At 39.9% G+C, this 24,732-nt stretch overlaps 1 protein-coding gene across 1 annotated transcript in view; it reads right to left on the reverse strand.

Moving 5' to 3' along the window:
- Window positions 1-24,732, reverse strand: part of ANKRD31 (ankyrin repeat domain 31) — a 67,096-nt gene that overhangs the window by 1,773 nt on the left and 40,591 nt on the right. The window contains exons 16-22 of the mRNA XM_070935825.1: window positions 23,219-23,378; window positions 22,174-22,286; window positions 20,000-20,087; window positions 17,541-17,637; window positions 16,230-17,187; window positions 6,407-6,547; window positions 3,857-3,950 (exon numbers count right to left, since the gene is read on the reverse strand). Coding sequence (XP_070791926.1) covers window positions 3,857-3,950; window positions 6,407-6,547; window positions 16,230-17,187; window positions 17,541-17,637; window positions 20,000-20,087; window positions 22,174-22,286; window positions 23,219-23,378 — 1,651 coding nt within the window. The remainder of the gene's footprint in view (window positions 1-3,856; window positions 3,951-6,406; window positions 6,548-16,229; window positions 17,188-17,540; window positions 17,638-19,999; window positions 20,088-22,173; window positions 22,287-23,218; window positions 23,379-24,732) is intronic.

The raw sequence follows: 24,732 nt of genomic DNA on the forward strand, positions 1-24,732 counted from the left end.
TGGGCCTATCAATTTATTTTGACTTACTGTCCGTCAATTACTATATGTTCCTGGGTTTGAAGCATTAATCCTTCATTCCAGATTGATTGGAACGGATCTACTTGGATTGCTTAACAGAATATCTGAAACAAGCTTTAGCCTATTCTCCTAAAGTTCTAAAAAAAGGTTTTCTCTCCTGCCTGCATTTATAGCTATTTGCTTCTGCATGTTTTTGTTTCATAGTTCTGATAGTATCAATTTTACTTAGAGGAAGTTGCTAGATAAGCTACTTATATCTTAGACTTATATGAGCTATTTACAGAAAGAGGAAAAATCAATCCACAGAGATTTTTGAAGGCATTGTGAAATGCACTAGAAGGGATTAGTATTTTGTTTGCTTCAAAGATCAGTTTAGGAAATTAGGGAGACTGCAAAGTGCCAAAGAAAGGCAGGAATGCCCTGATCCTTCCTTTATTGCCTTACTTTTTTGGTGGACAAGAAAGTACAATTTATTTCATCTCTCTCTTTTGATCTTAAAACAAGCACACAGGATCCAACAACAATGACTAAAATATATGAAGATTTGGACAGTGACTATATGTCACCAAAAAAATGCCTGGATGTCTTGTTTAATTACAAATTACTATCACTGTGCTGCCTTGCCTTACATATAAAAGGGATTCCAGCGTAGATCCTGGCACGTCTTAGATTTTGCTATGACAAGATCTCCTATCTCTGTATTCGTTACATGCCTCACTATAGCAACTAACGGAACTGAGTGTTGGTTTTAATCCTTTGCTCATAACAAATAAGGAAATGAGAAACAACTTTGTTTCTGCGTGGTGTAGATAACAGGATGTCCAAACTAAGAGAAAGGGAAATATTGAGAAAGCAGAGGGAGTTTCTTTTGGCTGGAACCACAGAAGAAAAGAACAAGTAATCCTTGACTGGCAACTACAATTGAGCGCAAAATTCCTGTTGCTAAACAAGACAGTTGTTAAGTTTTGCCCCATTTTACTACCTCTCTTGCCACAGTTGTTAAGTGGATCATTGCAGTTAATTTAGTAACACTGTTGTTTATATCACAAGACATGATTGAGAATAGTCTGATGTTTAAATCATATGTTAGCAGGATACCACATACCTAGGAGAAATATAAATACTATGTATAATTTCAGTGAAGCAACAATTTACAAGCAAAAATAAAGAAAAAAAATTGCCTAAATTTATTTATTAGTTCAATTTATATGCCGCCCTTCTCCAAAGACTCAGGGTAGCTTACAATGCACTTATACAATGCACTTATAGCAATAGCATTCATTCTTTTGTTTATACCTGCTTATTATTTATATGTATGTATGTATGTATGTATGCATGTATGTATGTATGTATGTATATACATATATATGCCGCCCTTCTCCGGAGACTCAGGGCGGCAATAGCCTTCATACTTTTGTATATACCTGCTTAGTACGGCTTTCGGCCCCCACAATCCGGGTCCTCATTTTACCTACCTCGGAAGGATGGAAGGCTGAGTAAACCTTGAGCCTGGTGAGATCTAAACTCGCAGTAATTGCAGGCAGCTGGCAGCTAAGTGCTACTTAACAGCACTTTAGTCTGCTGCACCACCAAGGCTCATTAGGGCTTTTGGCCGCCCATAAGCAGCATTGATAAAATCAATTATTTTTTTATCTGGTTTTAATGATTGGCTACAATCAGGGACAACACTATACAGGTGGTATACAGGAAGTCCTCAACTTACAACAGTACATGTAATGACCATTATAATAGCACTGAAAAAAGTGACTTATGATTGTTTTTCACTGTTACAACCTTTGAAGCATCCCCATATTCATATAATCAAAATTTGGATGCTTGGCAACTGGTTTATACTTATGATCATTTCTGTGTCCTAAGGTCATGTGATCACCTTTTGGGACCTTCTGATAAGCAAAACCAATGGGGAAGCAGACTCACTTAACAACCTTGTGAGCCCTCGACGTGATGGCCCGGTGCCTGGAAGCGGTATGGGTCTGGATGGGTAGAAAAAGACTACAACTCAACCCGGCCAAGACCGAGTGGCTGTGGGTACCGGCATCTCGGTTCAGGGGAGAGGTGCCATTGCTGACTATAGGGGGTGAAGTTTTGCCCCCTGTAGATAGGGTGCGCAACTTGGGTGTCCTCCTGGATTCACGGTTGAGCTTAGAAGACCATATAACGACCATGACCAGGGGGGCATTCACCCAGATACGTCTGGTGCACCAGTTGCATCCCTACTTGGACTGAGGTGCCCTACGGACAGTTACTCATGCACTGGTCACCTCACGGATTGACTACTGCAATGCTCTCTATGTGGGGCTGCCCTTGAGGACCACTTCAGCTTCAGCTGGTGCAAAATGCAGCTGCGCAGGTTGTGATGGGAGAATCCCAATACTCCCATGTTACACCCCTCCTGCGCGGCTTGCCTGGTTACCGGTTGCCCTCCGGGTGAGATTCAAGGTGCTGGTGATGACCTATAAAGCCCTACATGGCTTAGGTCCAGGATATTTGGCGGACCACTTACAGCCAGCAACAATATCCCATCGACCAGTTCGCGCCCATAGAGAGGGCCTGCTCAGGGTGCCGTCGGCTAGACAGTGTCGGCTGGCGGCCCCCGGGGGTAGAGCCTTCTCTGTGGGTGCACCCGCCCTCTGGAATCAACTCCCCTTGGAGCTCCGATTAGCGCCTGACCTTCGCACCTTCCGCTGTGAATTTAAAACTTGGCTTTTCAAATCCCTTGACCTGGACTGAGGGGGTTTTAAGCGTTAAATTTTAAATTTTTTAGATTTTACATTTTATTTTGTATTGTGGCTTGTGTTTTTATTATTGTGAGCCGCCCTGAGTCCATTGGGAGATAGGGCGGCATATAAGCCGAATAAAATAAATAAATAAAATAAATAAAAATAAACCTTATGATTAACTTAACAACTGCAGTGATTCACTTAACAACTGTGGTAAGAAAAGTAGTAAAATGAGGCAAAATTCACAACTAATTTCTCACTTAACAACTGAACTGTTTGGCTCAATTGTGGTCATAAGTCCAGGACTACCAGGACTATCGCTTTTATACATTACTATAAATTTTTAAAATTAGTTTTAAGAAAGAATCACTAATTATTTTCTCTTCTAAAACCAATGAGTTTGCTTAAAGGTAACCTGATGAATTCAGTGGGACTTACTTTTAAGTACACATATATAGGATGGCCCTGCTAGTGCTACAGTGATCACTCTTCTACCTATGGGCATAGCTTAACAGGTAATTGAAGAATAGAGATCCACATCTAAGTAACTCCTCGTGATAAATCAGAGATAGATGGAGAAAGCTTCATCTTTTGTCAGTGACCATAGACAGGAAAAGCAAGTAGAAGGATGTGGCACATGGTTCTTAGTGGCCTTGCTTGGTTGCTAATGTGCTGGTGTGAGTCAGCTGAAGCAGAGAACAAAAAGGACAGAAGCTCAGGTATGGCTGTGGAATACAACGGTGCTGTCACAAGGACTCTTAAGCATGAACAATCCCGCTAGCCAGGACAGTTATGGGGCAGATGTAGGCAACCTTCCCATTGGTCAAGCTTTGTATATTCTGTAGATATTGGGGATTAAAGCCCTGGAGGGGAAAATACTCCAGTTCACTCATGAAAGAGAATGAGAAAGAGGAGAGAAAAAGAGAGCTACATTACTGTGTTTTAGCAAATATTACAGAATATGCTTTTGGAAAGACTATGTTAGAAAACCTAGTAAGTGTGTGGGATAGTTTGTCTGTGCTGTTACAAATTCCTGCCCCCAGGAAAGGGATGAGAATTTTTATCATATTGGAAATAGTACTTCAGTCAATACATACTGAGCAGATTTTTTTGTTGCAACAATACTTCTTGTTCCGTAGGAACATGCATTTCATTAACAATTGTTGATAATGGCCTTCCACAGTATGTGACCTGAAAACAGCAGACAATATATTAGTCATCTGAGGTGAAAAAGGCTCTTGAAAAAATGTTTCACAATGAACAGGAGTGTGGATAAAACGTCTCTTTTGGAATCCTAAAAATAGCTGCATCTTTTGCAACATTCATGTAACTGCCTTCAAGACGCATCCAGCTAAGGGCAGGCTCAGTTATAAGTGTGAAAACTGGTCCTAAGTCACTTTTTTCAGTGCTGCTGTAACTTCAAATAGTCACTAAACAAATGGTTGTAAGTCAAGGACTACCTGTATAAGCTTTGCAAAATATTGTGGTCATTTTAAAGATTTGAAAAGAGATGCTTCATTCACAATTCTGTGGGTTTCAAGGCATCTTTTTCAAGACTTTCACACATTACAATTAGTCGATGAGGGTTTTATAGGTCTTTTATGATAAATCAAGAAACATTATTTTGTATATTTCCTGCAAATCAAGTATAAGAAAATAAAATGCCAGCATCAAATATAGAAAATGATAGTGTATGCATTTATTTATTTAATCACATTTGTATAGGTGCCTATCTCACATAGTGACTCTATGTGGGGTACATCATAAAACAGTCAAAATGCCCACAAAACATTCATTAGAACAATAAATTTAAATGAAAAATAAAACAAAAACAAATGAAAACTAGAATGTTGTCCAAACATACCAAAGAGTATATTCCACTAGTAAATATCATACAGCCATTTAGCAGGCTCCGTTCTGCCATGGGATTCCCAAACTAGAACTGAGTTTTAAGGGCCTTCTGAAAGGCCAAGAGAGTTAGGGCCAGCCTTGCCTTGGGGGGCAATGGTGGCTACGGCAGAGAAGGTTTTCCTCCTAGGCCCCACTCTACCAAACTCCTTGTCCCACAGAACCCATAACATGTCCCTCCTCCCAGACCTAATGGGAGGGTATAACTGAGGAATGGCAGTCCCTCAACTATCACAGTTGACGCGAGGTAGGACTTTATAGGTTATAACCAGCATCTTGAATTGAATCTGGAAGCAAACTGGCAATCAATGAGCTCACATGTGCAGATCTTTAACCATACATTACTACCTGTACCACTGCACTTTGTACCAGTGGAAGCTTCCAGATACTCTTCAAGGGCATTCCCGTATAAAAGTTCATTTAGGATTTGACCAGGGCTTGTGTGGCTGAGAGCAGATCTGCAGCAATTCTTTTCTGATTTGAGTTAATGATCTGAAAAATTCCATTTGAACAATATGTTGTTTATATAACAGAATATGCTTTTTTATACATACTAAAATATACATTTCCCATTTGAGCTTTATGATATGTTTTGGGTTTTTCCTCCCATTTGTCAAGCTTTAATTTGAAGCCCAGCTAGAAAGCCCACTTCTCAAATTAATGCTACCAACATTTGCTGAATGCATGCTGATTTTCACAGCAAGGGTAAGGGGGAACAAATGATTAAGTAAGCATCACAATGAATATTCTGATCTTTAATATGTGCATTGTAATGTTACACACATTTGCACAAAGGATAGAACTTTTTTTTTTAATTTGATTTATATGCCGCCCTTCTCCGGAGACTCAGGGCGGCTTACAATGCGCTAAGCAATAGCCTTCATCCTTTTTGTATATTTATACAAAGTCAGCTTATTGCCCCCACAACTGGGTCCTCAATTTACCTACCTTAGAAAGGATGGAAGGCTGAGTCAACCTTGAGCCTTGGCAAAATTCGAACCTGCAGTAATTGCAGGCAGCTGGTCTTAATAACCAGCTTAATAACAGGGTGCCTTAGACCACTGTACTACCAAGGCTTTCATCACAACATGATGATGCTAGTTTTCTGTCATTCTGACAAAATCTTTGGACTCTGCAGAAGCTTTTGCAGGTGAGGTTGTGTTACACTTGTGGCATACTATCAGGTTCTAGTGGTTTTCTTCACATACTGATTAGCTCACCTCTCTTCTGAAACCTCAATATATCAATATTTTAATGCCTGGGCTACAAGAGTGCAAATGTACTTTTATGCTATTTTGTTGTCATCTAGGATGACAAATCCTCCTGCTACCAATCAAGTCATGACCTACACCCAAGCAACCAGCCTCCTTTGAATAGTGTGTAAATATGGTTTATTTCTATGTGTTTATTGATGGCTGCCGTGAATTCTGTTTCAACAATCACAAATGAGACATTCCAGACCAGAATACTTTTTTAACATTACTGTAATACCCTAACATGGGTGTCAAATGTGCAGCATCATGTTGCCGTCACGTGACGTATTGTGACATTTTCCCCCTTTGTGGAGCTGGGGGTGACACATCTGGCCCACAGGCCGCCAATTTGACACTCCTGCCCTAGTACATTGAAGTTTTCATTTTATTGGAATGTAAAACATCTAATAAAAAAAATCTATTGAAATTGATAACTCAAGTAGTAGATTATTACCATTATTGTTATAATTATCATCATCATCATACCTTATTGTATACATATTTCCAGCTTACACAAATGTCATTTCCCAATATTGCCTTAATCCATTGAACTGGATTTTGATAAACTGAATTGCATCCAGTTTGGACTTTTCCATTTCCAAGTAAGCTAGCTTTATGTTTGGAATCCTGAAAGAAAAAGAAAACAAAAACAAATGAGAGAATTATAAATTGCCTAAATTTAGCAATAGCAATAGCATTTAGACTTATATATTGCTCCATAGTGCTTTATAGCACTCTCTGAGTGATTTACAATGCAAGCATATTGCCCACACCAATCTGGGTCATTTTACCAATCTAATTTAAGGAGAAATATACAAATATCTATTTTTAATAAAATATTTTAAAAGTGGTATAATAATCAAAATAAAATAACTCTTGTAATTTCATAAAGTCTACTGTATAGTTGATTTACCTGAAAGCTCCTGTAAGTAAAATAAATCCAAAATCCACAGTGCCATGAGTTCTTCCCTGTCTTATCTGTATTTAAAATTCTGTAGTTTAGTATAATTTCTAATATTTTGCTTCCTTGGCTTTGGATTAGTTATGGATTCTGGCTAATTCTCCTGGATAGATAGCTATGTGTCTTCTGACAGATTTATTTATTTATTTATTTAACAATAAAAATAAATGCAATAAAAACGACTCTTGGTAACTTATATAAAAAGAGAACCTGGGTAATTTGGGAAATGGTTTCTCCACTACATTTGAGTTAATTCCTCTATTGTGTAATAACTTCTGTAGAAATAACAGTTGCTATACATTGCTGTCACAATACTGCCTCAGTGGGAAAAAACCCCTTGCTTTTGAAAGGAAATAACAGAAAAAGAAAAAAAGAGAATTGTAACCGTCTACTGCCGTGATGGCGAACCTATGGCACGCGTGCCACAGGTGGCATCAGGGCCGGATTTAGATGAAAAGAGGCCCTAGGCTATTCCACTTATGAGGCCCTTTCACCAGTGGTGGGATTCAATTTTTTTAACAACAGATTCTGTGGGCGTGGCTTAGTTGGGGGTGTGGCTTGGCAATCATGTGACTGGGTGGGCGTGGCTAGCTCATCATGTGACCGGGTGGGCGTGGCTATGTGCATAGGGACTACTCAGAGGGCTGAAAAAAGTCATTTCTGACTGGGCCTCACACTTTTGACCGGTCCTCACACTTATGACCATCCTCACATTTATGCCCGTGCAGCTTTCTTAACAACCATGTCACTCATTTCACAACTGCTTCTCTTCACCATGGTGACAAGATAGGGCAAAAACGTAAAATGTGAGGACAGTCGTAAGTTAGAGGACTGGTCAAAAGTGCGAGGACCAGTCAAAAATAACTTTTTCAGCCCTCTGAGTAGTCCATATGCACAAAAGGACTACCCAGAGGGCTGAAAAAAGTGATTTCTGACAGGTCCTCGTACTTTTGACCGGTCTTCGCACTTATGACTGGTCATCATTTATGCCCATTGTAGCTTTCTTAACAACCATGTCACTCATTTCACAACTGCTTCTCTTCACCATGGTGACAAGATAGGGCAAAAACGTAAAATGTGAGGACAGTCGTAAGTTCGAGGACTGGTCAAAAGTGCGAGGACCAGTAAAAAATAACTTTTTCAGCCCTCTGAGTAGTCCATATGCATAAAAGGATACAGCAATAGAGAGGGATGAAGGAAGGGAAGGGAAATTAGAGTAGGAGGGGAGGGTAAGAGAGGGAGGAAGAGAGGAGGAGAAGGAGAAAGGAAGAGGAAGTAGGGAGGAGAAGAAGAGGGGGAGGAAGAGAAAGTAAGAAGGAAAGAAAAGAGAGAGGTGGTAGGTTTGAGGAGAAAGATTGCTGTACAATAAAAAAGATGAAAGGGAAGAAAGCCAACCCCAAACAAATATAAAGATATTAAGATAAAAAATGAATTGTTAAACTTTAAAGAATAAAAGAGAACAAATATGAATAAATAACAATAATTAGAAACACACATACAAACATACAATGTATTTTCTTTGAACAGAGTATTTGGCCGGTTCACAAATTTAAACAGTGTTTAGTCATTTCAATTAAATTTACAATTTCTATATTTCCTTTTTGCCATATTTATTCCTCATCTATTTTTGTAAAAAACCAATATTACCCTTCATCCTCATCTCTAATCTTAATCAAATTCAATTTTTCCCTTCTTATTCGATATTATACCCCTTCCCATTGTCATCTATTTTTATATCCATCCTCACATTGGTTAATTATGTAATATTACAGTTGTTTAATATAAATTCAACATTTTAATATAAATCAATTAGTTATATAACTACCTTTTTTGTATATTAATCAATATGAACATGAATATTCCAATTATTTCCATGCAATCCAATTTCTTACAAATCCATTAATTATATTTACCAATAATAATAAACCAAATAATTTCCCCCATATATTCCTCCAAACCACAACTTAACCATTTCTGCTTTCAGAAATATACAATTAATAGTATCTCAATTATTACGATTCCCTAGTTAAATAGAGCTTTTTTTTCTTTTGTGTTTTAAAATCCTGAACTCTCCTCTTTTTCCCTAAATTTTCCATTGTTTGCACCTACCTTTTTTGGTGAGGAAAAAGAAAAGAATTCTGCCTGCCTAATTTTCCAACCTTGCAGCAACAGCAAAGCAGTTTCACTTTCGTTTCTCAGCATAGTTAGGGGGGAAAAAATCAACACTCTTTGCAAGGAAGCAGCTCCGTGGGCCAATAAAATTACAAAAAAAACACCGAACCCTTTGTTAAATTGCTGGCTCCCCCGCCCCTCGCCCCTCGCCCATTATTTATTGGCAATAAATAATGGTGCGGCGGGGCGGGGCAAGCCAGCAATTTAACAAAGGGTTCGGCTGCACCACTGGCTCTAGGGCGGCCCTTTGAAGCCCCGCGGCAAGAATTTGAAGGTTTTTTTTTCCTCCAGCCATCGGAGGCAGCAATAGATTGGGAGTGGGCGGGGTAAGCAAACGGCCGGCGATCCAACAGAGCAGAGAGTGAGGGTGAGTGAAGGCGTGGAAGCTGCTTTCTCCATCCTGCTCTCTTGTGTCCGGCAGCCCACGTGGATCCCAGGCAGCAGAACTCAGGCTAGGGAAGGGGTGGGCAATTGTGGCTCTTTTACAACCTGTGGCCTTCAACTCCCAGAATTCCTGAGACAGCCAAGCTGTCTCAGGAATTCTGGAAGTTGAAGTCCACAGGTTGTAAAAGAGCCACAATTGCCTACCCCTGGCTACGGTAGGCTGGCGCCACGCGGGTGGGAGGTGAGGGGCGGGCGAGCCAGCAATTTAACAAAGGGTTCGGCCGAACCCCCTAGAACCCCCAGAATCCCACCACTGTGTAGGCCCCTCTTGATCTTGAGGCCCTAGGCTGAAGCCTAGTTAGCCTATAGGAAAATCCGGCCCTGGGTGGCATGCGGAGCCATATCGGTGGGCACACGAGCATTGCCCTAGCTCAGCTCCAGCATGCATGCGCACACCAGCCAGCTAATTTTCGGGCCTTCCGGGCCCACCGGAAGTCGGGAAACAGGCTGTTTCTGGCCTCCAGAGGGCCTCCGGGGGGAGGGAGAGGCCATTTTTGCCCTCCCAGGGCTCCTAGAAAGCCACTGGAGCCTGGGGAAGGTGAAAAACGGGCCTTCCGGTCCCACTGGAAGTTGGGAAACAGGTTGTTTCCGGCCTCCAGAGGGCCTCCGGGGGGAGGGGGAGGCTGTTTTCACCCTCCCCAGGCTCCAAGAAAGAAATTATGGGTATGGGCGCGCGTGTGTGTGACCCTCCCGTGCTCCCCCTGCTTTTGGCACACAACGGCAAAAAGGTTAGCCATCACTGGTCTAGTGGATAGATTTTTTAGTGGCAATGTAAGTTGAGTCATTATTGCATCTATGTTTTGTCTCAGTGCTTTCTAACATATTGCTGAAATACAATACCTACCATAGCAGAATGGCATATCATAGTTACCGAAACACAACACTACGCTTTAGTTTGTGTTCTTAATGTTTAATTACAAAAGTGCTGTACTGTGCTTCCTATTTTAGGACATGAGAGGGAAAAGGGCAGGGAAACAGCACCAAAAATGGTGATTCATGCTTAGAAGCAGTGCACTAGCTTGAATACCGAAATTCTAATCAAGGCTTGAACTATTTTTTTTACAAGTTTAATGAATACATTGTGCAACTGGAAAAGATAAAATGATAACCAAATATTCTAGTTACAGTATATAAATAATCTGCTATAAGAATAATATATTCATCTAAAAGCACAATTAATTTTTTATATTATCCTTTCAATCTCTTGCTCATATCTCCAGGCTCATATTTAATTACATAATCCTTGGAGCCATCACATTTTTTAAACACAAAGAACTCTGTATTTTAAAAGGTTACTAAGTTGTTATTTCTGTCCTGGCAACAAATGTTATCTACTATATAGAAAATAGGTTTCATTTTCAGAATTTTCTTTTAATTTTTATAATAAGTATATTCCAGCAATCTGGGAAATAAAAAAGACCACTCCCAAGATTAAACAAAATACTAAATTAACTCCAATTTCCAAAGTAACTCTTGGTCAGGTGATTATTGCTGTATTTTTTTAATGTAAGTCTAGATCCTAGGGACAGGCTAGGTTATTAAAATGTGATAATTTTGATCTAAGTTTGTCAACTGGTTTTGTTTACCAAAGCAGTTCTAGTAAGAAAGATTTCTCATACCACCTAAGCAGCAGTGTTATTGCTTGCTTCATTTAAACCAGAATGTCTTATACAAAGACACTGAAAGTCAAACTAGGACACATAAGACCAAATATTTAAAAAATGCTAATTCCGCATGAATTCAGTAATGCATTTGACAAAGTAGACCACAATCTACTTCTTGGTAGCCTAGAAAAACATAGAATAGACAACATCACCACCAGATGAATTTGTAGTTGGATCAACGAGTAGTTCTTAACAATACCAAATTCACATGGAGAGAATTAAGCAGTAGGGTACCACAAGGCTCCATCTTAGGCCCAGTACTCTTCAATATCTTCATAAATGACTTAGATGAGGGAATAGAAGCAGAATTCATCAAATATGCAGATGATACTAAACTGGCAGGAATAGCCAACACCCCAAAAGACAAACATAGGCTCCAAAAAGATCTTGACAAACTTGAACAGTGGACCCTATCCAACAAAATGAATTTTAATATGGAGAAAAGCAAAACTTTACATTTAGGCAGGAAAAAGCAAAGTTATATGTATAGATTAGGCGAGACAGCTCAAAACAGTAACTGTGAGAGGTACCTTGGAGTCCTAGTGAATGATCCCTTGAATATGAGCCAGCAGTGTGCAGCAGCAGCCATAAAAGCTAATATCCTGGGTTGTATAAACAGGCATAGAATCAAGATCGTGTGAAGTATTAGTGCGGCTTTACAAAAGACTAGTAAGACCACACCTGAAATACTGCAACCAATTTTGATCTTCATACTACAAAAAAATATGAGACTTTGGAAAAAGTTCAGAGAAGAGCAACAAAGATGATCAAAAGCATGAAGATTAAACCATATGAAGAATGGCTGCAGGTTTTGGTTTGCCTAGTCCAGGGGTCAGCAACCTGTGGCTCCAGAGCCACAAGTGGCTTTTTGGGCCCTCTGCCGCAGCTCCCTGTCCCATCACTGGTTTGCCACGCCCCTCATTTCTTTTTTGGACTCCAGCCCGAAGCAGCAGGAAGCGAAGGCTGCCTTACGCGCAAATGTGGTGTGAAGGCAGGTACAGAGAACCTTCGCTCCTGCACTCTCCTCCCCCCTCCTCCTCTTGTAACCCCTTGGCTGGCTGTGGCTGAGCTGGAAGTGTGTGCACGTGCGGAGAGACCCTTCTTAAGCGAGCCGCTGCCCGCCCCCCCGCACGCCTTTCCTGAGCTTTGGTGCTCACTTGAGGAGGGTCTCCCTGTGCGTGTACATGCTCCTGGCTTGGCCACAGCTGTCCCAGGCGTCCTGAGAGGAAGAAGGGAAGAGGGACGCCGGAGAGTGCAGGAGTGAAGCTGCCCTGTACCTGCCTTCACTCCACATTTGCACATAAGGCAGCCTTCGCTTCCTGCCACTTCAGGCTAGAGTCTTCCTCCACGTGCGAACGCTCCCGGCTCAGCCACAGCTGGCCAGGGAGTTACAAAAGAAGGGGGAGGGGGAGGACTGTAGCCTGAAGGGAGCGGGGGGGGGGGGAGAGAGAGAGACACACACACACACACAGACACACACAGAGATTGATATACAGAGAGGGGGTGAGAGTGACATAGAGAGACACATACAGAGTGATACATAGAGAGGGGGTGAGAGGAGAAGAGAAGGAGAGGGACAGACACAGAGATACAGAAAGGCGGAGAGACACACAGAATAGTTTTGTGGCTGGGTAGGCGTGGCTAGGTGGTCATGTGACTGGGTGGGAGTGAGTGACATCGAGTTGACCACTCCCACCCAGGTTTTGTGGCTCTCAGTGTATTTTTTTTCTGTAGACAATGGGTCCATGTGGCTCTTTGAGTGTTTAAGGTTGCCGACCCCTGGCTTAGTCTAAAGAAAAGAAGAATTAGAGGTGACATGATAGCAGTATTCCGGTATTTGTGTGGCTGCCACAAAGAAAAGGAGGTCCAAAACATTATTCTCCAAAGCACCAGAGGCCAGGACAAGAAACAATGGTTGGAAACTAATCAAAGAGAGAAGCAACCTGGAATTAAGGATAAACTTCCTAACAGTGAAGACAATTAACCAGTGGAACAGCTTGCCTTCAGAAATCGTGACCACTCCATCACTGGAGGTTTTGAAGAAGAGAGTAGACCCGTGATGGCGAACCTATGGCATGCGTGCCCAAGGTGGCACACAGAGCCATCTTTCTGGGCATGCGTGCTGTTGCCCAGCTCACCTACAGCTAGGCATACATGTGCGCCCCAGCTGGTGTTGGGCCTCTGATGCGCATGTGCGCAATTCAGGGGATCCTCTGAGCATCGGAGCTCTCCTGATGCTGCAATTGCACGTGCAGTGCATGAGGGGAGGAGCCGCACAAAACCTGCGTGCATGCACAGACGGTGCAATTGCACACGCAGCGCACAGGGAGTTGCGTGAAAGCAGATGGTGTGGTTGTACGCGCAGTGCATGGGGCCGCACATGAAATCCGTGTGCATGTGTAGTTGGTGCAGTTGTGCACGCAGCGCACAGGGGAGGAGCAGCGAGTTAGCTCACGCATGAAGTGCATACCTGTTCGGTACTTGGTGAGTAAAAGGTTCACCACCACTGGACTAGAGAGTCACTTATCTGAAATGGTATAGGTTCTCCTGGTTGAGCAGGGGGCTGGGCTAGAAGACCTCCAAGGTCCCTTCCAGCTCTCTTCTATTCTATTCAACTCAAAAAGGTAAATATAGGTACAGATTTATCTCAAGGATCCTCTTAACTACTTAGTTGCTTAGTAGGTAATAATAAGAGATCTCACCAGCTGTTTAAAATTTCTCTGGTATTTGTCAGGACTGAATATGATAGAGAATTTCCTGTGGAGGGCTAAAGGCAATAGACTGCCCACTGGTATACAAAACTCATGTTTCTGAGACTGCATCAGGGGTAGGTTCTAAATTTTTTTACTACCGGTTCTGTGGGCGTGGCTTATTTTGTGGGTGTGGCTTGATGGTCATGTGACAATTATTTAGGATTTAGCAGAGGTACTGGTCTACCAGGCTTTTAACTGCTTGCAGAGCTGTACTGATCTACTCATGTATTTTTTGCAGGCACTGGTCTACCCATTTATTTTTGCAGGCACTGAATCTACTCATGTATTTTTGCAAGCACTGATCTACTCATGTATTTTTGCAGGCACCGGTCTATTCATTTGTTTTCTTTTAACACTGATCAGCTGTAGGGCGGCCCTTTGAAGCCTGCAGCAAGAGTTTAAACAGTTTTTTTCCCTCTAGCCATCAGCTGGGACTCAGGAGGCAGTAATAGATTGCGGGTGGGGGGGCCAAATAAAAGGTAAGAATAATGTGGGGGGTGGGGGGTGGGGGGCGGGGGACGGGGGCCCAGAACCGGTTCGGTGACATCATATTGTTACTGCTACCGGCTCGGCGGAACCAGGCCAAACCAGGAGGAACCCACCACTGGACTGAATATGAATTTTTATTATATAGGGCATAAGTACTTGTGCAATTTATTATCACAAGACATGGTGATGACTGCTGATTTAGATAGCCTTACATTCACGAAGACAGGTCTGTTCAAACTATTAATCTTGATAGTCTCAGTCTTATCTCTAAATTGGGAAGAGCATGCTTCAAATATTAGCTAAAAGAATAGAAAATTGGAAGAATGGTAAATCTTCATCTGCTTAGCAATTCTAATTGAGGCATTTGAGAAAAATAAAATCATTGTTGGTTTAATCCTTTAGGTTTATTCAAATGGTCTTATATACCATATCAAACCTTGTTGTAGGTTTGTCCACATTTTTCAAGGTCTAGGAAAATGCACATCATGTAATAGATACAAATTAGCCCCTTTTTTAAATATTAGGGACAATGATTTCCTATTACTGAAAATGGGGTAAATGACAAATGTCCACTGGGAGCAACTGTAAAAACCTCATGTAATCATTTAGAACCAAGACAAGCCAATCAAAAGAGAATATAAGAGCCTTGGTAGTACAGGGGTTTAAGGCACCCTGTTATTAAGCTGGTTATTAAGACCAGCTGCCTGCAATTACTGCAGGGTTCGAGTCTCGCCAAGACTCAAGGTTGACTCAGCCTTCCATCCTTTCTAAGGTAGGTGAAATGAGGACCCAGTTTGTGGGGGCAATAAGCTGACTTTGTATAAAATATACAAAAGGATGAAGGCTATTGCTGAGCACATTGTAAGCCGCCCTGAGTCTTCGGAGAAGGGCGGCATATAAATCAAAATTAAAATATATATATATATATATATAGCTTCTCTCAACTCTTATTTTTAACATCAGGATAAAGAGCAACAGAAACTGATATTCCACAATACAGTTCCTAAATCTGTTGAATTAAGATAGCATGACCAAGGAGCCTGAGTGGCGTAGGAGGCTAATGCCTCCTACTAAGGCAGCATTTAACATCCAGCTGCCTGCAATTACTGCGAGTTCAATTCTCACCAGGCTCAAGGTTGACTCAGCCTTCCATCCTTTCTAAGGTGGGTAAAATGAGGACCCGGTTTGTGGGGGCAATAAGCTGACTTTGTATAAAATATACAAAAGTATGAAGGCTATTGCTTAGCGCATTGTAAGCCGCCCTGAATCTCCGGAGAAGGGCGGCATATAAAAAATAATAAATAAATAAATAAATAAATAAATAAATAAATAAATAAATAAATAAATAATTTGACAAGGCTTTTCCAGAGAGGCTCAATCAAGTTTCTTTGCTGGAGTTAAAAAACACTACAACATTATTTTCATTTATAATAGCATTAGCACTTAGACTTATATATGACAGCATAATGCTTTACAGCATTCTCTGGGCGGTTTATAATGTAAGCATATTTTCCCCAATGATCTGGGTCCTCATTTTACCAACCTCGGAAGAACGGAAGGCTGAGTGAACCTTGAGCCCGTCAGGATTGAACTCCAGGCTGTGGACAGAGTTAGCCTGCAGTACTGTATTCTAACCACTGAGCCACCGGGGCTCATTCTTCTGTAAAAACTGAAGTTTTTTTCTGTAAATATGTATATAGAGAACTTAATTATTAAGAAAAATTGTTATAATTATATAGAGCTTTGGTATAATGCAATATTTATTATTAAGATTTTAAACTGTGCATTAATATGCAATTATATTACTTTGCAAATGAATTATTTACCTGTAGTGTGAATTCTAAAACGTCATCTCCTGGCTTAATTTTTCCCAGTTCAAGCAGATTTAATAGTTGATTTTTTTTCTTCCTGTTTTTCTTGAAATGTAGGTCTTTTTCAGAATCTTGATTCTTCAAATACTGGGAAGTTTTCTGACTGATCATGTTTTGTGATTTTACCTGAGAAAATGGCCCTGGAGATTCTAAATTAACATTAAGTAAGATACTTTTACTTGGGGCCATGTTATCCTGATCAGTACTAACAAAGTCACATGTGGATTCTAATTCTACAATAGGTTGTATTGAGAAAGCATTGTTCATATTTGAATGTTGTGACAAAAGCATATTCATGCAAACATTTTGATTGTCAGAAGATGGCTGACAGATATTATTATCACTACCAGTTGTTGATGTGGCACTTAGGTTCTGGGTTTCTTGTGGTATCACCAATATACAATCAATTTCTTTTAATTGTTGAGTAGAACAGATGACAGAGTTTAGAAGCAATGTTGCTGAATCTGTAGCATCCGAGGACTCTAAATTTGTTACTTCTGTAGTGTTATATTTCTTCACATTATTTTCAAATACCAAAAGCTGTAGACCATCTTTCTTCTGACTATTAATTTCTCCATTTTCTCCTGATGTATCTTGAAATATGTTTGGATGGTCTTGATTTAAAGAGCTATTTTCCATCCTCCAGATGCTCTCATGGTCCATAATTATGTTAGGACATGGAACTGTTTCACCAGAAATTCTGTTTTTTGTATTGGTGTTTTCATAAGAATCAAGTGTGTCTGGGACTTGATCTGCTAAGGTTAAAGCCTCTTTTTTTGCATTTTTAAAATTCTGTATTTTTTCCCATAATTCTTTCTGTTTTCGTGCCATGAGCAAAAGGTTCTTTTGTCGGGCTGCAAGGTTTACTAGCTTTTCTCTCAGCACTCCCTGTTTAAAAGATTCCACAGAAGCTCTAAAATCAAATTTTAAAATGTTAATTGAATTAACTAAGAATACAAGCTATACTGCCATGAATAATTTACCTGTATATGGAAAGGAAGTAAACAATAATTTAAATGCAATAAAGTTTTTAAAAAATACTAAATGTTTTTATTTAGGTAATGATCACAGTAGCTAAAATCATCATCTAGATGCTTATCTAGCATAACTCTTTGATACTTTTTCTGGGAACAGGCTAGATTATATAAGTACAATATTTATTAAAGATGAATGATTTTATTTTTTATTTCATAGTTACAGATGTTTTTTTTTATAATAGGTACAATATAACACAACATTCAAAAATATAATTTTTCTCCCACTTACCTATATTTCTTAGCAAGCTCATCTCGTTCAGATTTCTGTCTGACAAGTATAGTATTCAAAGAGTCCTGTATCTCAGAAAAGTGTTGGATGTACAGATCTATTCAAAATTTATATGATTTTAAGAATGGATAAGAATTTTTAATCATTTGCTGTAAATGCAGTATAATGCTCCAAACAAGAGAAACATGTTGCAAAAAACTCAATATTCTAAAGACCACAATGGTTGTAGCCCATTTTTATTTTATAATTTTTCTTACAACTTGATATTTATTTTCTACTTTGTATTCAATATTTAAAAATAAAAAAATAAATATATTAACAACAATTGTTCAAATTATACATATAATTTCTCTTTTACAAAAGAACTATAAACTGACTTCAGTGAGGTTTATTTCTGAATAAATATGCATGAGGTTGTGGTATTATTTATTAGAGTTATACAGCACTTTGGATTTAGTACAAAGAGGTACTGCGGAAAATAACAGGAGCACAAATATAGCACATAGCTACATAGCTCCTTAAAGCAACTACATCTTTGACCATGATACCCTGGATTTCAAAAGTATTTCTTAAACTCTGATGGAAGCTACCTCAGATCAAATGGCCTTAAATTCTGGAGAAAAGTGCCCTACAAAGTTGGGAACTCCTACAAAATCAGCTGTTGAAGGTACTGTTACAAACAATTCCAACTAAGGGAAAAATGAGAGACATATGAATGATTAGTGTGGCTGCATGCAGAATTTTCTAAAGTGTTGAAAATAAAAAAGGACATGTATAGGCAAGCAACAGAAGGATCAATAAAAAGTCTAACCATGCTATGCCACAAGAACAACACAGTGGCCAACAGATTGGAAGAGGTCAATCTATATTCCAATACCAAAAAAGGAGGATTAAAAGTGTGTGCAAACTAACATGCATTATTCTTAATTTCACATGCTAGAAAAATATTGCTTAATCAAATGGAGGTTAGAGCCCTACATGGAAAAAGAGATGCCAGATGTACAAGCTGGCTTTAGAAAAAGCAAAAGAACGAAATATACTATTGCTAATTCACAAGATAATCGAGAACGGCAAAGAATATTACAAAGAAGTCACTATGTGCCTCATTGATTACATAAAGCCGTTCAATTTTGCCGATCACACAAAGCAGTGAAAAGTGCACTGCATGGGAAACCAGTAACATCTCATTGCCTTCAGGAGAAACTCATATTTGATCAAGATGTCATATGACTGTTTTGTTCAATGACTGCAATCTCAACACTCCCTCTGTCATCAAGAACTCTGGTTCATTAAATGGAGTCCCAGATAAAGAGTATGGAGTGCCTCAAGGGGTTGGGGGAGGCCTGGGAAGGCCAAGCACATACAGCATCATGTACAAGTTGCCATCGTATGGGAACTCTCATCTGCCCACTCTACAGGGATGCTACAATTCCCCCACCTGCCTATCTTCCCCTCTATGCCCTTTTAGTGACATTCATCCATGACAGTACTGGAACTGTAGACGCCTGGGGCCTTCAGCAGTCTCAACCAGCTGCCACAATCCCCAAGTTCTACTTCAGCTCCAACTCCAGCACTATCACTGCCACTATAAATGTCATCTCAAGCCCACACTGCTGCCTTTTGCTGTTCTCCAAGATGGCCTCTCATTCCTTCTACAAGCCATGTATCTCATATCTTCTCTAAGCCAGCCTTTCATCATTATGCATATTTTATTATTTGCCCTCCTATTCTTTTACCCACTGAGGAACAAAGGACAGCCATGTGTTAGGTTGAGAGTATAAAGTTGTATCTTTTGTCAAATGACAATCAGAAGCATGAATTATCATTTTAATGTCACTGTCAGCTGTTACAGATGACAGTGGCTATTGCTAAAAAAGAATTCATTTGAGAGTGCTTTGAACATTAGATTGAGATGATGCTGCCCTTTATTTTGGATGGCACAACATTCTAGGGTGATCCTACAATTCATGTCTGAAGTATTCCTGATGAACAGTAGCAAAATTCTAAAACTAAAGGGGGTATTTGCCTGTCTTATATGGGTCAATGATTCAATAGCTCTATAACTTTGATCTGCTTTTAATGTCCATGCAGCATGTGCTAAGCAATCTTCTTTCTGTGTTCTTGGAAAGCTCAGAGGGAAAGCTTTCTAACAATATAGAAAAATAATAGGAACAAAACATAGCCTCCACCACCAACAAATAGCATATAACATAATCGGCCACATAGACAAATCCAGAGGATGCTGAATTTATCAAGTGGCATAGTTTCCAACAACTTTTCTCCCAAAACCTTGCCAATGTTCCCCATCATTAACATCATTTGTGACATCAGTCTCTATGTGAGGCCCAGCAGCTGTTTTGCTAAGGGAAAACTCTGATTTACTACAATGTAACTACTACAATCTATCATCAGTTTATAGAAGACAAATCTTTCATAAATTAACTGTGATTCATCCCTACCTGCATCTCTTTGGTATTTTAATTCAAACAGCAACAATCTCTCCTGCTTATTTTCTATGTCCAGCAATGCTTTGTTGATTAATTCATGCTGTCAAAAGCAAGCCATTGTTAACTCTATTAAAGAAAGACAGTTTGCAACTGAATTAAAAAAATACAAACACACATATTTCTGATTTGTGTAGGTCAGTAAGTCAAGGGTCACAGTGCCAGGCTGTAGCAGCACACTGCCGGCTTGTGCTCTGTGGGTCTTTCCAGCTTACCTCATTATTGGCTCGGAATTGAATGAGATAAACTCACCTAGAGAAGATGGCAACTTGAGAGGGGTGTGAATAACTTCTATCCAATCAGAATACTGTTACTGTGCTACCTTTTATCTTCTTGTGTAATACTGTATAAAAATAAAGCTCTCTACGAAGTCGAGAGAGACATCTTGGAGACATCTTGAAACAGAGCAAAAGCCTGGACCTCTGATTTACAACAGATTTGAAGCCAAGCAAGTCTTTGGTTATCAAGGACGTTAATATAGCACCTGTCTGCAACTTTTTAAGGAATCCAAACAAAGTCAACATACAGAAATTCTGATGATAAGAGTACAATGAAGATGAAAATGTTAGGAGACAAATAGACACAAAACACCTCACCAGCAATCAACATCCAGATGAGCAGAGATTAACACTAACATAGGGATATCAAACTCGCGGCCTGCAGGCTGGATACATCACGAGCTGGCCATGCCCACCCGTTTTAGCGAAGGGGGAAAAAGTCACGATACATCATGTGATGACAACGTGACAACGCGAGTTTGACACCTTTGCACTAACACAAGCACTGATGATGTTACTTAGTTTGGTAATGAAACATCTGCAACAAAACAACCAAGCTTAGGGAGTACCAAGGACTCTGCATCAGCATATTTTAATACACTCCCAATAGCTGTTCTGAAGTGTAAACAAGCTCCTTATGAACCACAATTATGCCCTTTTGAAAAAGACACATTGACTAAAGATTAAAATATATAAAGAATGGTTGCTCGAATTGGGTATGTCTAGTTTAATGAAAAGAAGAACTAGGGGGTGACATGATAGCAGTGTTCCAATATCTCAGGGCTTGCCACAAAGAAGAGGGAGTCAAGCTGTTCTCCAAAGCACCTAAAGGCAGGACAAGCAGCAATGGGTGGAAACTAATCAACGAGAGAAGCAACTTAGAACTAAGGAGAAATTTCCTGACAGTTAGAACAATTCATCAGTGGAACAACTTGCCTCCAGAAGGTGTGAATGTTCCAACACTGGAAATTTTAAAGACAAGATTGGATAACCATTTGTCTGAAATGGTATAGGGTTTCCTGCCTAAACAGGGGGTTGGACTAGAAGGTCCCTTCCAACTCTATGCTAAACTATACTGTCTTTCTATGAGGACATAAAGACTTCTTTCATAACTTCATTTGATGAAATTAGACAAACTAATTACTTTTATGTACAGCTACTCCCGTCAAACCAGTTCCTTTAAAAATAGTAAAATATTGTTATACTGTTTGTAATATTTGACATCTTGATGCCCAGAGTAATTTAGTTATACCTTTATGTTTATATTTTATTTTACTTGCAACAGAAACTGTTTAATTACTTTGTTAATCTGCAGAATTCTGGTCAGTGACCATAATAAAGACTAAATTAAAGTACCAAACTTAATTTTTAACTTTGGATCTCATAGGGTTGTTGTTTTATCTGAAGACTGCTTAGATAAATATGTTCCTATTTCTGCCTCTATTACTGGGACCTAACAAGCTTCTTATAATTCCTCCTCTTCTTATAATGAGTTGCTTTGCAATAGTGGCTATCTTTAGCAGCTGTTTAAGGGACTGTGACTCTCTTGGGAAATAGCAACTCTATTCCTGCTGTCTTTTAATACTTGGGAGGCAAAAAACCCAAAAAATTTTGCTTTAGCAAAGGGAGGAGGATTTGTTCAAATTGAACACTATTTAAAATTATATTGTTATTGATTAACTAAATCTTGTAGTACTGTTAATCTTTGTGAGCTTCTTTTAGGAGAGGTAGGTTGAAAGATAGTTTAGAAATATAATATTACACAATCTTTGTGCTTAATTCAGGATCCACTGGTATAAACCAGGTAATGTGGTTCTACTGTACTGTACACTACTGAGCTCTTATACTTACTGTGGTATATTTTTGTCCGGCTAAACTGGACTGTAAAACCAGATCCTCCTTTTCCTGGCAACCATAACAAATAGATTTTCTCCTAAGCCTTGACCTGCGCAGCTCTTTTTTTCCTAAATTAAGAATCCATCATCACAATAACAAAAGACATAGAAATTATTTAAGCAAAATCAATATATTTGGGCTTTTAGTCAATTCCAGATTTATATCACAAATTATTTTTCTAATGTGAGAATTCAAGAGAATTCTCTTCTCTTCTTTTCTCTTCTCTTATGGCTTATCTTGTGCCATAAACATATGAAACCATAAAGTGTGAAAAAAGATAAAACAGGATAAGCATCTGAACGTTTAGGAAAATTAGAGGTTCTTAATGCTAGAATATGTAAAGTACCTAGGAAAATATTCATCTTGTGAATATGTATAGGAAACTTAATAATTGGTCTTATCACTAAATATAACTTTCTGATAACTAAATGAACATATAGGCTATTTACCACATCATGTTCAATCGGCAAGCCATTCCTAACACACTATAGACTTAATCTGCTTGTCCTCTGATTAGTCCTCAATTAAATTAAAATGTTTATATATTGTAAACATTTTCAGGAGTTTATCACTGCAGGATTAATGAGCATTAAATGTAAACTAAGAAGTAAAGACATGGCAAATAAATAGTATTTTCAATTTTAAAAAAGTCAAGCACAAATAAATATACTGGAATGTACATTATATCTGATGGGGAGGCACAGCAGAACAAAATGTATCTTTTTTGCCCAATGTTGCATAGCAGCCTGCACTTTCTGCTATTTGTAGTTCATTAGCACTGGTTTGCAACAGTGTGCAACAAGCTCTTACAATAGCAGGCTTTTTCCTTTATTTTGAAGATATTGAATTGAATTTCATTCAATAAATGAAATTAAAATTAATTAAATAGTTACAATAAAGAAATTAATTACTGAACTCTGGAAAACAAATATTTTAAAAAATCATCTTTAAAATACTGTAAAGAGCGCAACAATTTACAATTTGTATGACAATAACATACCAGCATCATGAGCCATCAAAACAGTCTCTTTAACTTCAGTAGCACCATAAGACTTAAGAAGCTCTTTAATTTGGTCACAAGTAGCTTCATCCAGGGCATTTTCCCCATTGTTGTTTCTTTCGTTGGGGTTTGCACCATGGAGCAACAGCAACTGTACTGCCTGCAATATATTTCTTAACAATTTCTTCTGTCAGCTAGTTGGCTGAGAAACTGCTAAGGTTATAAGTACATTACTACATTTACAGTACATTATCTTATACCACCCAAGATTTTGGCTATGTTCTCACTACCACAAATCAGCAAGAATACATTAGCCTAATACGTCTACCCAGTCCACATTTATTATTTAATATATACTGTGAACTTAAATAATTAGGTTAAGTAAACTACAACTAACCATTAATAAATGTGTTATTGAAATAGCGAAGTCAACATTCAATCTTTAGGTTCAGACTTTGTGCAAGGTGATAAACTGTTTATTATCATAAACCGGCCGCCTTGAAAGAGGTGGTGGTGAGGCCTCTCCTCAAGAAGCCATCCCTGGATCTGGCTGTTTTGGCTAACTATCGTCCAGTCTCCAACCTTCGCTTTATTGTGAAGGTTGTTGAGAGTGTGGTGGTGCGACAGCTTCCCCAGTACCTGGATGAAGCTGTCTATTTGGATCCGCTCCAGTCCGGCTTCAGACCTGGGTACAGCACGGAAACGGCATTGGTCGCGTTGGTGGATGATCTCTGGAGGGCCCGGGATAGGGGTTATTCCTCTATCCTAGCCCTATTAGACCTCTCAGCGGCTTTTGATACCATTGACCATGGTATCATGTTGCGCCGGCTGGAGGGACTGGGAGTGGGGGGCACCGTTTTGCGGTGATTCTCCTCCTATCTCTCCAACCGGTCGCAATCCGTGTTGACAGGGGGGCAGCGGTCAACCCCAAGGTGCCTTGTTTGTGGGGTGCCACAAGGGTCGGTCCTCTCGCTCCTCCTGTTCAACATTTATGTGAAGCCGCTGGGTGAGATCATCCGTGGTTTTGGGGTGGAGTTCCATCAGTACGCTGATGATACTCAGCTGTACATTTCCACCCCAGACCATCCCAACGATGCCTTGGAAGTGATGTCCCAGTGCCTGGAGGCCGTGCGGGTCTGGATGGGGAGAAACAGGCTTCGACTCAGCCCTTCCAAGACCAAGTGGCTGTGGCTGCTGGCGTCCCGGTATAGCCAGCTGACGCCATCGCTGGTTATTGGGGGCGAATCATTGGCCCCCATGGAAAGGGCCCGCAACTTGGGTGTCCTCCTGGACGCACGGCTGTCTTTAGAAGGGCATATGACGGCCGTGGCCAGGGGGGGCTTTTTATCAGGTTCACCTGATACGCCAGTTGCGCCCCTTTCTGGACCGGGACTCCCTACGCACGGTCACTCAAGCACTCGTCACCTCTCGTCTGGACTATTGTAACGCTCTCTACATGGGGCTCCCCTTGGGGTGCACCCGGAGGCTCCAACTGGTGCAGAATGCGGCCACAC

The sequence above is a fragment of the Pituophis catenifer genome, unplaced genomic scaffold, assembly GCF_029215685.1.
Source record: "Pituophis catenifer annectens isolate HBS135680 unplaced genomic scaffold, rPitCat1.0.hap2 SCAF_2, whole genome shotgun sequence".
In the NCBI taxonomy this organism is placed as follows: domain Eukaryota; kingdom Metazoa; phylum Chordata; class Lepidosauria; order Squamata; family Colubridae; genus Pituophis; species Pituophis catenifer.